This window comes from Vulpes vulpes, unplaced genomic scaffold (assembly GCF_048418805.1).
Source record: "Vulpes vulpes isolate BD-2025 unplaced genomic scaffold, VulVul3 Bu000000766, whole genome shotgun sequence".
In the NCBI taxonomy this organism is placed as follows: Eukaryota; Metazoa; Chordata; class Mammalia; order Carnivora; family Canidae; genus Vulpes; species Vulpes vulpes.
In genome coordinates this window covers 86,575-103,346 of record NW_027325699.1, presented here as the reverse complement: position 1 = coordinate 103,346, position 16,772 = coordinate 86,575, and the positions used below count along the sequence as shown (strand labels likewise).

The following is a 16,772-nucleotide window of genomic DNA, read 5'->3' as shown; positions in this document are numbered from 1 at the left end:
AAGTATGAGACACAGCCGTCACGACTTCAGATTTTATAGTTCTAAATAAAGAAGGCAAAAAGTATAGAAATATACTTTCAAAATTGAGAATGGATTACATGTGCCCAGGAAATTTGCTCCGGAAGGGCAATAACAGTAGTAGAAGCAGTGAATGGGAGGCTTTACTGTTAAAAGGAAGTGACTTGACCTCATTGCAGTGATAGAATCCACAGGATTTTACCATTCCTATATCTTCTTTCTGTGCACGGTAATAGTACTGTATGGTACCCACTACACTGGGTTCATTCAGAAACATTTATTGCATTTCTGCTCTGTCCCAGGCACTGAGTTAGCATTTGTCTATCATTTGAATCTCACAATTCTTTGAAATTATATCCATTTTTTAGACTAAGAATAATGCCTGTAGTCATTTTGATGTGCTTGTAAATAGTAGAGTCAATCATTTTACTTTTTGTAGTGAGTGGTACCACATACGCTTGTCAGCTCTCCCAGCCTGAACAAATTAGCTGCCCCAATTCCCAGGAACATCTGAGACTTGGTGACACAGACTAAAGTGATATATAGGAACGGTGATTTTCAACTGAAATTTGCTGAACTTGTTAAGGGCAGACAAACTGCATTTTGAAGTTCAGATTGCTATGTGGAGGCAAGAAAGCAGGTTTCAGGTTAATGGGTTTGAAGCCAGATTACTTTGTGCTTGACTGGCTTTTGGTAAATCAGCCATATGTTACAAGTCCTGTCATAAATTCTGTTTGCTCTCCTCCCGTTTTTCTTCTGTGCTGTTTTATTTGCTGTTGCCCATTCATCCTTCTCTTTTCCATGTTTTTGCCACCTTTTCCCTTCTACTTTTCTGAAAGTCCCCATCACTTTTCCTCAGGATCTGAAGGAATAGTGTGAATCCTTTGTATCCTATCAAAAACCTTCTAACTTTCTGTTCAGATGGGTTTCTCATTCCTGCTATCCCTCAACGTAGGGTCATTGGGTAAATCCTGCGTTAGTTATACTCAGCATGACCACTGTTTTTATTCCAGTAGTTACACTGTCTTTCTGTATACTGCTCTATCCCTAACCTCCTTCTGCTCTTTAAAACTACTCTTAGATTTTATCTCTTATGACCCAAAGATAAACTAAAGTTTGTCCTCATATACTAGTTGTTTCAGAAAAATTTTTTTAAATTATTTATTTATTTATGATAGTCACACAGAGAGAGAGAGAGAGAGAGAGAGAGAGAGAGAGGCAGAGACACAGGCAGAGGGAGAAGCAGGCTCCATGCACCGGGAGCCCGATGTGGGATTTGATCCCGGGTCTCCAGGATCGCGCCCTGGGCCAAAGGCAGGCGCCAAACAGCTGCACCACCCAGGGATCCCTGTTTCAGAAATTTCTAAGTCAAGTTTTACTCTTTAAATTTTTTTTCCAACAACATATGATACAAGGTTACACAAATGCGGATATTATGGAAATAGATTTATATAGGAAATAAAAATGTGTGATCCCATAATTTTCTCTGCATTTAGGATCTATTATTCCAAACTCTTTCCTGAGTATATACCCCCATATATTAATATAGTTACTTATTTTTTATGAATATGATTATAACATGCATATTTTCCTACAAGTTGGCTTTTAAAAAAATTACTCAGCCGTAATTCATAGACATATCTTCATGTCAAAAGGAATTGATATACCTCAACTTTTAAAGGGGTTTAGGAGATCTTTTCTTTTAAGGATTTTTTAAATTTTTAAACAATCTCTACATTCAACATGAGGCCCAAACTCATAATCCCAAAATCAAGAGTTGTGTGCTCTACTGACTGAGCCAGCCAGGCACCCCTAAAGTGGTATAGGAGATCATTTTATGTGTATACCAGGATTTATATAATCTGTTCCTTATAGATGGATATTTGAGTCGTGTATCATTTTTTTAACCGTCACAGAGTTGCAGTGAATATTCTGTGTGGCTGTGAAAATATTCTAAGTGCCTGTGAAAATACAGTGTATATGTGTACATATGTATTTTGACAATAAAACTAAAGGAGATTTCAAAAGCAAACTGATATGTCTATAATTCACCTCTCATCTAGTGGTTTTGAGTTTTCTCTATTCCCTTCCAAACTTCAGCAATTTGTATACGTGATTTTAATCATAGTGTATTTATCATTTTATATCTTGCTTTTTTCATTTAGCATCATTTTATAAACACTTCTCCATGTTAATAAATTTCCTTGGTGGTTCTAATGGAAATGTCATTTTCCATTATATTGATATTCTGACGGATGTTTTTGTCTTCTCTTTGTGTTACCTGTCTCGTGATGCTTTACCAGTTCAGGCTGGTTCAGCAACTGCAGTTGCTTCTCTTCTTGCATACCCTTTGTTAAACAGCTTCTTCTCTCTCCACTCTGTGAAACCTTCTGACCAGAGGTATCTTCAGCCTTGCTACCTCCTTTGTGAAGCTCAGGACCCAGCATGCTCAATAAATACATGATCATCATTTTCTAAGGAGTGCCTTCCTAATTATCTCCGTAAGAGTTTTCTTCATGTTGCAGTGCCCTCTACAAATACTACCTTCTGGAAAAACATGTACTCTGTTGGTAATCCATAAATGCTGAGACACATGGTAGGTATAATTTATATTAACAGCCATTTATGCAACTGCTTTATTTAGGCAGTTCAGCACCAAGGAGAGTGACTATTTGCTTTAGCTTGGGTTCAAGGTCAGTGGAGGATTTACTGTGTTTCGGCCTCTGTAGTGCTGTTGGCAAGATGTAATTTTTCCATAATAGATGAAAAGCCAAACCCTGTATAAACACACTTTAATAATGGTGAAAGCACTGGCAGTGCTGTACACTGAGGAAATATTAAAGTTCACACTTCTGTAGCTTAGACTTAATTGAAGCAAATAGTCTTCATATTTACATTTGGGTTGTTTGTTTTATTATCAGTTCTTGGAGTGGTTTGTCACATGCCTTCCATTCCCCTACACATAACTGCTTAGCAGCCTATTCTAGGATTCCATTTGGTCTTTGTCTTGTCTCCAGGCCTGGGGACAGATTTACATTTTCCTTTGTGTGTCTTGGAAATCCTTGACATGGTACCCTGGCCTCCTTTCCTCTGAATATCTCCAGTGCTGAGAGGCACTGCTTCCTCATTAGCTGTGGTTCACTGAAAAAAAAATGACTTGAGGGGCTTATTAGGATCTTGAACTGAGCTCTTTTCGTCTGTTTGTATAACAGGTTCTCAGAACTAGTTCAGGGTTGCCCAGAACCTGTTTTCAGAGAAGCCTCGAAGTCTCATGCTTTCTTTTGAAAGGAATACTAGCTATTCCATGTGCTCCGTGGACACAGTAGATTTTCACTGAAACGGAAATCTTGTCTAGGATAGAAGAGAATGGAAATCTGCTAAATCCTGAAGAAAATCACCCTGTTTTTATGCAGAAAGAGACAGCTTAAATGCTTCTTTTTCCTCCCTGTGTGTTGCCGTATTTATCCTGCTTCACCTGCCTCTCCTGAGGCCAGGGGAGGAAGATTAAGTCTCTTCAAGAGCTGCATTCCTTTTTTTCTAGTGCAGTGGTATGAGCTATTTGAGTTGTGCCTTGACCATCTTCTCAAGAGGCTTTAATAGAACTTGAGGATTTATGCCCAAGAACCCCCTGAGCTGGACCTATTACAAAGTCTACTACAAAAGCTGCTTGAAAGAATTTCTGAGTTAATAGGAAATGAGTCTTTCTTGTCTTCCAGTGAAAATGTCCTGGAGGAGTGTGATTTGAAGGGTGCCTAAAATCCCATCAGGCCTATAATATCTTATCCACTGACCTTTGTTGCGATTTGTAGTCATCACAATTAATTATTTGAGTTTTGTCATTGTGTCTCTTAAGAAGTACTAATGACAATTCAAATAAATCCCAAAGAGGATTTATCATAGTAGCCTTCTCACTGGTCCCTCTGCTTCTGTTTGCATCCCTTTACTATCTAATTTCAATACAGCCATCTGGTTGATCAAGTCAGTCTTCCTCAAACCAAGATTGTAGTCTGTCCCACTTCAATACCAAAAATAATCAGCATCAACACTGAGTCCTATCTTTCTCACATCCACATTCAATCTCTAAGCAGATTCCATCAGCTCAACTATCAAAACATACCCAGAATTTCACCACATCTTACCACTTCTGCTTTCACCCTCACGGTTGAGCCACCATTATCTCTTAACCCGGTTTATGACAGTCGCCTCCTAATTGCTCTCTGTTTCTACCCTTGCTCATTTAGTATATATATTTTTTCATTTAGTGTATTTTGAATACATCAGCTAGACAAATCCTGTTAAAATTTCATTTAGTTCAACAAAGGTGCCAAGATAATTCAGCGGGGAAATCTTAGTCTTTTCAAAAAATGGTGCTGGGACAAGTGGATTTCTACACAAAAGAATAAAGTTCACCTCTTTCTCTCGTACCATATATGCATATTAATTCAAAATGGATTAGAAACCTAAATATAGGAACTAAAACTATAGAATGCTTAGAAGAAGAGACATATGTAAATCCTCATGATCTTGGGTTAGGCACTAAGGAGGGCCCTTGATAGGATGAGCACTGGGTGTTACATGTTGGCAAATTGAATTTAAATAAAATATTTTAAAAAATATATGACACGAAAAGCACAAGTATCAGAAGAAAAAAGATAGATAATTTGGATTTCATCAAAGTTAAAAACGTTTGTGTTTCAAAGCATATCGCAAAGAAGCCAAAAGGCAATCCATGATATGGTAGAAAATATTTGCAAATCATGTATCTGATAAGGGACTTGCATCTAGGATATATAAAGAACTCGTACAAACTCAATAATAAAAAGACATAACCTAAATAAAACATAAGCAAAGGATCTGAATAGGCAATTCTCTGAAGAAGATCTATATGTGGTCAATGTGCACATAAAAAGATGCTCAATATTTTTAGTCATCTATGAGATGCAAATCAAAACCACAGTGAGATGTCACTTCATACCAACTTAGATGGCAGTGATCAAAAAGACACACAATTACAAGCGTTGAGGCTATGGAGTAGTTGAAACCCTCATATACTACTGGTGGAGTATAAAAAGGTTCAGCTACTTTGGAAAAGAGTTGGGCAGTTCCTCAAAAGGTTAGACATAGAATTATCTTATGACCCAACAATTCTATTTGTAAGTATTTACCCAAGAGAAATGAAGATATATGTCTGTATAAAAACTAGTACACAAATGTTCATAAAAGCATTAATAATAATAGCTAATCAGGAAATAACCCAAATGTCTATCACCTGATGAATGGATAAGCAACATAGAGTATATCCATACAATGGAAGTATTTTTTTAGCAATAAAAAGAAATGAAATACTGACATAGGCTGTAACAGGGATGAACCTTTTGGGTTCAGGGATACACTAAGTGAAAGAAGCCAGTCACAAAAGACTATATACTGCATAATGCCATTTATATGAAATATCCAGAATAGGAAAATCTATAGAGACAGAGAATGTGTTAGTGGTTACCGAGTGCTGGGAGTTTGGAGGATGGGGAGTGACTGCTGAGGGGTGTGGGGCTTCTTTTTGGAGAGCTGAAAATATTCTAAAGTTGACTATGGTATTGGTTTCACAATTCTGTGAATACACTAAAAAGCATTGAATTATAAATGAATTAATGTATGTCAAAAACATCCCAATATGGATGTTTTAGAAATAAGAGATTTTACTGCTCACAGCCCTCTTATATCTTCTCTGCTCATTCAGAGTAAAAGCAAAGCCCTTATGGTGGTCCTAGTAGCTGTGTGGCTTGAATACCTGATACACTTTGCCTCATTTTACCCCATTCTAGGGTCATCAGCCTTACTTCTGTTCCTCAGAAATGTCAGACTTCTAACTTGGTACTTAAAAATCTACTGCTTCTTCTGCCTGGAGCACTTTCCCCTGCATCTATCCACATGACTTTTGCAACTTTGTCAAGTCTTCATCCAGCTATCACCTTATCAAACCATCTCTTACAATGCAACTCCACCACAGCAGCTCTTCTATTATTTTTTATTTATTCCTTTCAGAGTCATTGAACTGAATATATGTGTGCACATATATGCATACATATATATTTATTATTAGTCAATTAATTTGCTTATGTATTGTATTGATAGTCTCTCATGAAGGCAAGAATTTTGGCCTGGTACCATTCACCAGTATGTCCCCAGCACCTGCAAGGGTATTGTCACATAGTAGGTGCTCAATGGATATTTGTTGAATGACTGAATCAAAATATGACTGCTAGTGAACAATTGTTACTCAACTAAATTGAGTAGCTGGTTGGAACCTAAGAAATAGTAGGAGGCAGAAGAGATGGAAGATAGGATAGATTTTTTTAAAATGTGCTTTTGAAGATTGGTTAAAGTTCAAAATGGTGAATACTGCTCATAAAAGGGCAACTCACTATATCATGGATATGGAAGGAGAGGGTCTTTGGGTCTTTAAAGAAGGTTCAGAAGGGGAATAGGAGGGAAGGACTACTAATGCACTCAAGTCTACGTTAAAGTCCATGTTTCTTGCTTTTTCAAAAGCTTCAGTAAGGGTGAGTGTGGACTTTCTTAAGAATTGAACTACTGATTAGCAAAACTAGTATGTTTAAATGAGATGTTTTCCGAGTTTTTGAGGCAAACAGTAATCAAGATATACTTGTTTTCATCAGATATTATGAAAAGGAACTGAGCAGACATAACCTGACAAGAATCAATTGCCATCTTGGTATATCTGTTGGACATTAAACATTTTTTAAAACACCTTTAATGGTATGTAATTAAATGATTATTGTTTGGAAGGCATTTCTCTGAAATGTAGTAAATGAAAGCATTATTTCTATTTAAACGTGGAGGAGAGAGGAGTCATTTAATAGAGTGGTTTAATATTATCCGAATCGAATAACCTTTTTAATTGATAACTTAAGAACTAGTTCCATTATTATTCTGTATATGGCACTAGGGAAATGCAGTTAACCACAGAACAGATGCTTTTGGTGTAAGATATTTTTTCTTTCTCATTTAATGTCACAGAGCTTTTGCTTAAATTACCGGATTGTTTGACGAGGTACTTGACTGTATAACTATATATTGTAGTGTTGAAAGACTGTTAAAAGACTCATATTTAGAATACTCTGGCCTAATGTATAGGATTATTTTTCACTAGGCTAATATCATATACTGTGTGTTCTCTGAGCTTGGGTAAAAAGGCTTTTGAAAGTATTCATAATATAAAATAAAGAATATAGCATTCCCAGTTCTTTAAAATAATATTTGGAAAACACCATCTTATTAATAACATTTCCTGCACATTTTTATTTAAAAAACACAGAATTATCAGGGAAACTAATTAGGAGATGCATTCAGGTTTAAGGTAAAGTAAATATTCAATAGAAGGAAGAGAAAAATTATTTAAAATCACGGCTCTAGTTCTCCAATCAAAATTAGTTCAAGTAAGGCTGATGCCCTGTGTGGGTGTAGAGCAGAAGAATTAGTCATGTTTGCTGTATAAGGATCCATTGTATTTTCAGTGCGATTGGCAAATTAGCTATACATGAGTTTCAACTAATAAAAGTCAAAGTATTTTCATGACATTCACAAATTATGATTTCTGTGGTCACATTGATATTCATGGCTACCAGACTTTTAATCAAGTGATCCTTTCTGGAATATCAAGTATCATCTTTCTTGTGGAATATATTATCCTGCTTTTCACTCATGGTATATGAATATATTAGATATGTATTCTGGGTAATGTATATAACTTATGCAAATGGATGGTGTCCTTGGTCAGGAGATTAGTTCTGAGGAATTGCTCCAATTCAGAATAGTTTAGGAAAGGTCTGGAGTCAAATGGAAGGAGCATTCCATGCTCAGAACAGTGAAGCTCAGAAGAGGGTAGAACCCATCAGACTATTCAGGCATCCATTGCCACTGCCAAGCAGTGCAGGGATTTCCCACAGGTCTAGACCAACTTTTGCTTGAGGAAATCTGCATCAGTTGCTAGTCCAGTGTCCAGGCTTTCTGGTAATTACTGTAAATACTCCAAGATATGTAGCCCTTTCATTAATCTTCAGGACCATTAGGCCCAAAGTGGCAGATCTTCCTGCTGTTTTCTAGGACTGGGGAAACCTAAAGGAGATATAGAGATAGACATAGACACAGGCATCATAGAAATAGAAATCAATAAAAATTTAAATTACTTTTCTTTCACATTGCATCCATGATTCTGGAGGTGTGTCTTAGGGTTATACTCAATTTTAATACACACATCATTGCCATAATGTTGGAAAGTGCAGAGTGCAAGGGAAAAATATTTGTTGCTGAACATTTGGAAAAAGAAAAAATTCTAAGTCTAAGGCTGTCTTCCACCAGAAATCTATGTCAGAGTGAAATTAGATGTGGCCTGCATTAGGATCAGATATTTTGGTTCACTTGATTCATCCAAGTTTAAGTTGACATTGTAAAACTACCTGAAGTGGGATTTGAGGGAGAGGTGACGATTTGGGTAGGAAAGGATGATAAGCCAGTGTTTCATTTCTTTTTCAGCTTGAACTTTTGCTGCTTCCCATGGTCTTCAGTATGTGCTCTGTACTATCCTTTCCATTCCTGCTAGAGGCCCCAGAAACCACATTTCATTATAGCCTTGTGGTTGGTTCTGCAGAGTTTCCTACTTAGTCCCCTTAATGTTTTTTTTTTTTTTTTTGATAGTCACACACACACACACACACACACACACACACACACACAGAGAGAGAGAGAGAGAGAGGGGGGGGGGGGCAGAGACACAGGCAGAGGGAGAAGTAGGCTCCATGCACCGGGAGCCCGACGTGGGATTCAATCCCAGGTCTCCAGGATCGCGCCCTGGGCCAAAGGCAGGCGCCAAACCACTGCGCCACCCAGGGATCCCCCTTAATGTTTGTTTTTAAGCCAGTACCAAGTACCTGAGTGAAAATGAGTCTTTCCCTGGGAGTAGAGGGCCATACTATGGATTAGAGACAAAACGTTCAGAAGGAAGCCAAATGTGTTCACGTAGTTCACCAGACAATACATGCCACTTTAAAGCTTGTTTACAACTGTTAGCACGGGATCTTAGCCTTGTGGCAATTTTGCCTGAAAAACCATGCTCCTGTGATGAGCTCTGTGTCTTCTGAATATGGCTACACTGAAATGGAACACTTGCTTGCCATACCCAGGGCCAAATAATGGACATGTCAGTAATATTTCTAGAAATTAAAGACAACAGCAACAACAATATATTTTCATCTAATGAGTTACTTAGTCTTGGGTAATTCTGACTTTGAGAAAAAAATTCTTATTAACAGCACTTCTGAAACATAACCCATTGGCCAGCACTTTTAAAGGAAATGAGCAAACTACCAATGATTCGTTTGCTGAAAATTTTTCATAATGCTCTTGCCATAATTTGGGAGATAAAAAATATTTACAATAAAGCTCTTTAGGTTTCCTGGCCTACATTAATAATTAAAAGATCAATAAATGCACTGTACCAAAAGTTTCTACGCAAGTATAAATGTGTATGATTGAATCAATAAGGTACATTAAGTGATGTTCCCTGCAACCAAGCTGACTGAGAGAGTGCAAAGTGGGTTTAAAAAAATCAATAAAAGGAGGAAAATGGAAAGAGTTAGTCCTGAAAATGGGTTTTGATCATCATTCTCTATTGCTCACTTTACCTTCTATAATGTTGTACTTTTATGGGAAGGCTGAGGAAGCGAGGATTCTTTCCATCATTATCTGGTGGTGTGGTCAGTACTAAACGGAAGCTTTATGCTGTTTTAAGCCTTCACCTTGAATGACCTTCTGTTTGATTAGATATTTGTGTATTAGCCGTCCCTTCTAATTGGGAGGTTGTGAGAATTTCTCTGTGGCCTTTCATCTTTTATGTTTTATTTTTTCTTCACGTTTGCCTTTTTCTTTCATGCCTCTCAATTGGATAAGTATTTATATTATTTAAAATGACTGGTAGTAAATTTTACTGTTTGTTTCAGTTTAGTAAATACTGTAATGTGTTTTATTGATTATATTACTGTTGTGTTATATATAGCAGGGAGGGATATTTTATGTCTGTTCAGAAAAGCCAAGTTGTAATTGTGGTCTTTAGAGGCTCAGTTACTAGATTGTCACCTTAAATGTCATGCTTTCTGATACATTTCAACAATGAGTATTTTGATTAATTTTTATAGCATAGGAATATGTTCTCTATTTTCCTAAACCCATTTTCCACTTTAAAATGGTAGGCCTTGCTTGCTTGCTTGCTTTCTGACCCAAAATTGGCTTTAGCTGGGATATCTAAAAGCATATTATGAACAAATAACTATCGTGCTCTTTGGAGATAGAGAAGCAGACTGATTATAGTCTGGTAGAAAGTCTGTCTAGCCCAGGGTTGGCGATGGTGTCCTAAAGATATACCTTGAACATCATTTTTCTCATCTACAGAATCATGATACGAGATTTCTAAAAAATAACTAGCTCTAACAACAAATTCTCTGATTCTTCCAGAGCTGTCCTCTGTCCTTGTGAATGTATATCCTGTATCTTTGTACCAAACAGAGCAAATTGGAATCTCCTTTGCCTCACATTTTTATTATAGTCTTTTCAACAGGAATGCTCTTTTCCCAGTTGCTGGTGATGCATGCCATGATTGCATTAAATGATATAAAGCTGCCTTCATCTGTGTGCTCATATGCACAGATGTTAGAACATCCGTTACTAAAGGTTCTTTAGATCTGGGCATTGTGAAAAGCAAATAACAAGTGTTAAAAGTTGACGCCTGGTGCTTCTGGATTTGCCTCATCACCCTCTCTAGGATGACTCCCATAGGAGAGAAGGGCAGAGTGGCCTCAGCAGTTTCCAAAGATACTTTCACATTTGAAGGTGGCGAGTTGCAGTGATGAGTTTTCATTCCTCTTTGGGTTACAGATACTTATTTCCAGTTTCAGGGAATCTTATCCATTGGGATAGGTTATAGAAGGGTTCTAGGTCTTCAACTTAGTCTACCCATAAGGATTAATTTTCATGAAATCCAGCTGGAAGGTCAAAGAATGGAAGAGATGACCTTTGTTTTAGTTTCCTAGGGCTGCTGTAACAAAGAACCACAAACCAGGTTGCTTAAAATGACAATTTACTATCTCACAGTTCTGGAGCTAGAAGGCTGAAATTAAGTTATTGGTTGGCCATGCTCCCTCTGACACCTGTAGGAGAGAATCCTTCCTTGCCTCTTGCTAGCTTCTGATGGTTTGCTGACAGTACTGAGCCCTCCTCAGCATGTACCGCAGCACTCCAGCCTCTTCCTGTGTTGTCACGTGGCGTGCTGCCATCTCTGTTCCCTTCTTATGAAGGTATCCGTCATATGGGATTAGAGCCCACCCGAATGACCTCATTCCTAACTTGATCACATCTTCAAGGACCCTGTTTCCAATTAAGATTAGGATCACAGGTACTATATATTTTGGGAGACACTGGACATTTGGACATACCATTTTGGAGGACATAATTCCACCTATAATAACCCTGAAGCTTTTTTTCATGTCTAACATGCAGAGTGCCTCCTGGTGAGGGGTCAGCCTGAAGATCAGTAATCCCAACAATTGAAGTTGGAAAACAAGTCTCTGGTACAAGGAAAGATGAGAATGCTTTTTTTTTTTTTTTTTTAAAGGACAGTGCTTTTGGTGCATTGAAAAACTGGGCCTCTGTGTTTCTTTGGAGCATTCAGACAAAGTCGAGGATAAATCACCACATTGGATGTGGCTTACTCTAATGCCTTTTGATGCTTTTGACATGTTTGCAAAGCCCAAGACTCGTTTGTGCATAGAGGTTATTATCTTTCTGTCCTTTGTGTGGAAAATAACTGAGCTGATGGTGTTTTCCAATCACAGTTACCGGACCTTCCACATTGCAGTTGCTATCTGGTCTTTGTTCTTTTCTTGCTACAAAAGGTATTTTATATACACACTATTTGTTGTATTTTGTTGTTATTATTGCTCCTTTCTGTAGACAGCATACTGTTATTTAGGGTGTATGAAATTCTTATATTTTTATTCCCTATCCCCCACACTACATAAAATTTTTGTGCAGAATGGGGTCTGGTCATCCAGGTACAAATGGCCGCTTGGAGAGAGATTTACCCTTTACCAGGTACAGAAGGACGGTTTCAGGAAGAGACTAGTTAATAGTGAGGTGTGCCTTGTGACTGGCCCAGCCTGTGGGGTATTGGGCTGTCTTTTACCCTATGTCCCTGTGCAATTAGATCTAATTTGTGTCAGTGATGTGAGCTGTCACTGTGAGCAGCCTGGCTGCTGATTTGTCACATCCAGAGCCTGATGGACAGGTGGGGAACTTGTTTTGTCTTGCCTTCCTGGGCAGAGTAAAGGCCTAGAGGATCCAGTAAATGCTGAGGGCCAGTAAACCAAAAACAAAACAAAACAAAACGAAAAAAAAAGGCAATGCTGCTCAAACCTATGCTTGACCCTCTGAGCTTTTGAATCCACCAGCTTAATTCTTTTGGCGATTCAAATTTATGAAAATCTTGGAGCAAGATTTAAGGTGACTACATCTTCATATTCTTTCATCTAATAGCACTTTGCCTTTTTCTTTTTAAGGGTACCTGTTTGGTATTGGTTCTTTGGTGCCTAGCTGTGGAAGCTAATTGACTTTTTTTTTTTTTTAAATAGTAGGGTGCTGATTGGGCATGCATCCTTATTTGCTACATGTCTTCCAGTGATTTGGTAGAAAATGAAACTAACTTTATGAAAATGGATGTAAATTCTAGAGGCTTAAATTGTTATGAATCCGTTTGAATAGTCTTTATGTAACAAGGACTTGAGGTTGCATACTTAGGAATAAACACAGTATGAGGTAGATACAGATTCAGTGTGTTTTCTGTCACTGGATGCTTAGTCACAAGGAGAGGGGGAAGACAAAAAACTAAGAGAACTTTATTGAGTCATAAAACAGGAGTGGGTCCCAGGAGTTTATCTTATCTGTCCTGTGTCACTAGGCAGGTCTGCCCTTGGCTGTGCGAGGCGGTGCAAGCACCAGCCTTGCAAATATGCTGTTTTTATAAGGGTTAGCTGTAGGAGCAAGTGAGTATCAGGCTGGGCTTGGTAGTGTTGTAAGCCTCTTAAATTATATTCACATTACAGATGACTGCTATAAGGTTTGAAGTGAATTCTGATGCTGTTAATATTGATTTTAATTTTCTTTCCCTTTTCCTTCTCTGCTTGGGATAAAATGTTAATGAACTCTTACCTGTGAAACTTGTGTGACTCATATTGCTTGCTTAATTTAGACTACAAGCCCATGGGGTAAGCTCCTTTTCTTTTCTCTGTAGGATAAAGGACCCCAATGGCAGAAATGTTTATCATTATTATGTCTTATAATAATCATGATGCTCTGCTAAAATATTATGCTAATTGCATTTTCTCAGGAGTGATAGCTTTAGTCCTTTTTAGCTTAAAAATATTTTATTTTGCTTTAAGCTGGTTAGACAGTGATTTTTATAAGGAAGACTAAGGTAGGTACTAAATTGAAATGTAGTTTGTATGCATTTTTGAATTATGTTGGTTATTCTGAGCCAAAAGCAGTTACACCTTTGATGTAAAGTACGTTTTAATCATTTTCAATCTCCTCTCACTCCAGAATGGCTAAGTGGATTTTTTTCCCTCAAATTATTCCCAAAGAAAGAAAAAAATAGGACTGGAACCAAGCTTAAAAAGGTTTGGCTAAGCAAGGGAGTTATGATTGAGTGCAAACAGGTGGCTATAATATTCTGCCTAGAAATATCTTCAACGGGAACTTTTAAAAAATTGTAAACTCTGTCATTTACCATCCATGGAAAGTGACAGAAAAACGAGGCACGTATTGGAATAATTCAGTCCAAAAAACACTCTGTGAAATATCTCAACAGAAAAAAAACTCATTAATTAAAACTGACTTGGAAAGGCCAGCCAAATTAGTGAAGTTTAAATTAGAGTAATCTCTAGTGTATGGCAAATTGATGTGATTACCCAGGACCATTGCCTGGAGAAGTTGGCAGGGATTCTGAGAAGTGGGGAGGAACTCAGACACAAGGTGGGCTTGGTGGGTCTGTGTTTGTCATCATTGATTACTTGTTTTATTCATTCAGTAGGCATTCACTGGTCACCTTTATATAACTGGCATTGTCCTGGGATTGGGCAGACGTGGATGAATAAGGATGAGACACACCAGAGAGAGTTAGACTCCATTGTTAAAGAGTGGTGGCAGGATACAGGGGATCATAGAAGTACTGAGAATTGGAGAGCTGTGAGCCAGGGAATGCTTCCTGGAGGAGCTGGTGCCTGAGCTGAGTCCTGCAACATGAAGGTGAGGATGAGGGTAAAACACTGAGTAGAAGCACTGAGGTCAGAAATAGCCTTTAATATATTAACTTTTATTTTTTAAAAAAATATTTATTTGTTCATGAGAGACACAAGGAGAGAGAGAGGCAGAGACACAGGCAGAGGGAGAAGCAGGCTCCATGCAGGGAGCCCGACATGGGACTCGATCCTGGGCCCTGGGCCAAAGGCAGATGCTCAACCGCTGAGCCATCCAGACGTCCCTAATATGTTAACTTTTAAAGATTGATTGCATTTTCTAGGGCTCCTGGTTGGCTTAGTCAGTTAACTGTCTGACTCTTGATTTTGGCTCAAGTCATGATCTCAGGGTTGAGAGATTGAGCTCCATGTCAGTCTGTGTGCTGAGTGTGGATGGAGTCTGCTTAAGATCCTCTCTGTCTCTCTCTCACCCCCTCTGCCCCTCCCCTGCCCTCCTACCCAGCTGGCACTCTCAAAAATTTTTTGATTGCACTTTGATCAAAGTAATGACTTCTGGAAGGTGATGGGGGAGAGACAGAGAATGTACATGCTTATCTAAGACTGTCCTCAGAATATTTTTAGTGTCAATTTATCCATCAAGATAAAACAACACAAACAATGTTACAAAAATGTTTTAACAAATAGATGTGAAAACATGAGTTTTTGTTGGGTTACTGTTAAGATGTTTGAATAGTCCTCTTTTGTCTATCATATATTAATTAAATGTTTCCATTGCTGATCATATTTACATTAAACACGTGTCTTCTTCATAAATAATGGAAGGGAAATATTTACTTAGGCCTATCCCAAATGCCATATCTGCAGAGTAAAGTTAGGATGTTTTTTACTATAATTCAATAAAAGAGTAGCATTTTAATCTGAGTTAGGTATTTATTTATATTGTCTACTTTAAGCATATATAATTATATTTATAATATCTGTTAAGTAAGTAGAATTTTGAGGAATGTTGGATATTGTGGAATATTGGATTTTCTCTTCCATGTTCTGCTGCTTTCTCCCTGAATGACCTTAGGCAAAATAGATCATTTCTTAGGTCCTGAGTCTTCTCATGTGTAAAACAAAAGGACTGGACTGTCAGTGGCTTTTACGGTTATTGTGATTATTATTCTTGATTGAATAAATAAAGCTGAAAGAGGGGCCCAAGTTGAGTTGGAAGGTAACTGTGTGCCAAGGATCTCAGTAGGAGCTCACTTGGCCAAAGAAAGGGAAGAAAATTTCCCTCTAGCTTTCCCTCCTAGTCACTCAGACTTTTGATGATGCTTCTCACACCTCCATTTGCTATTTAAAATAATATAGACAGGAATGCCTGTGTGGCTCATAGTTGAGCGACTCTGCCTTGGGCTCAGGGTGTGATTCCTGGGGTCCTGGGACGGAGTGCTGCATCAGGCGCCCCACAGGAAGCCTACTTCTGTTTCTTCCTCTCTCTCTGTGTCTCTCATGAATAAATAAATAAAATCTTTAAAAAATAAAACAATGTAGACAAAATATTTTACAAATGTGTACGATTGGATTGTAAATATATGGCCCATTTTGTCTTCAACATGTATTCTGTAAAACATCAATGAGTGACATATAACCTCAAAAGAATTAGTGGTCAGATAAGGTAAACTTATACGCCAGAAACTACTTGCTATTTTCCTCTTTCAGAAACACCTAATGCACCCCACATTCTCCAAGAAGTTCTCCTGTAAGGAAATACATTTTTTTTAACCTAGTAGTTCTCAAGTGAATTTATTAGTTCCTATTTTACTCAGAATCTGTTACCTTCTCAGAGAGCCACAGATCTCAGTACACTTTATGGGAGGCAATGATGTCTTTGCCCAAGCTCTCCAGATGTTCACTGAAGGGATAGAGCATTAAATGCCAGAGAAATGAGTGCCACGCTAGATTCAAATGCATCTCACCATCCAGTGAATTCTTACAGTCGAAAGAGGCTTGAAAAATAGATATGAAAAGAAGTAAACTAAATGCCTTTTTCTCCCTCAAAGTCTTTAAACTGACAAGTGCTGCTCTTTTGTTCAGATAGTCTTTAAATTCCATAGGCAAGAAAATTGAACTACAACTTAGGAATTTGAGGTTTTCACTTTTTTCTTTTATTCTCAGGACATTCCTAGGGGGAAAAAAAACAGCGCTCTGACTTGTGAAAGTCCAACCTGGCTTGATTCCCATGTCACTTGCCCTTATCCCCATCTCATTCATGTCCCTTTCACCCCTCAAGGGAAGAAGGAAAAGAAAAGAAAAAAAGGAAAATAAGAGCAGGGGAGATTGGATTTATAAAAGCCCAAGGAGTGTTAAATTCTGGTAGCTGGTGCCATGGCCTTTAGTACATTAATTAGACTATTGTATATATTCTGTGATAGAAACCAGTGTTGG

General features: G+C 37.9%; 1 protein-coding gene across 1 annotated transcript in view; it reads right to left on the bottom strand.

Moving 5' to 3' along the window:
- LOC140596667 (low-density lipoprotein receptor-related protein 1B-like) overlaps positions 1–2,465 on the bottom strand; it is an 83,451-nt gene extending 80,986 nt beyond the window's left edge. Inside the window, exon 1 of the mRNA XM_072745172.1 lies at positions 2,300–2,465. Coding sequence (XP_072601273.1) covers positions 2,300–2,465 — 166 coding nt within the window. The remainder of the gene's footprint in view (positions 1–2,299) is intronic.
- Between the last annotated feature and the right edge of the window lie 14,307 nt (positions 2,466–16,772).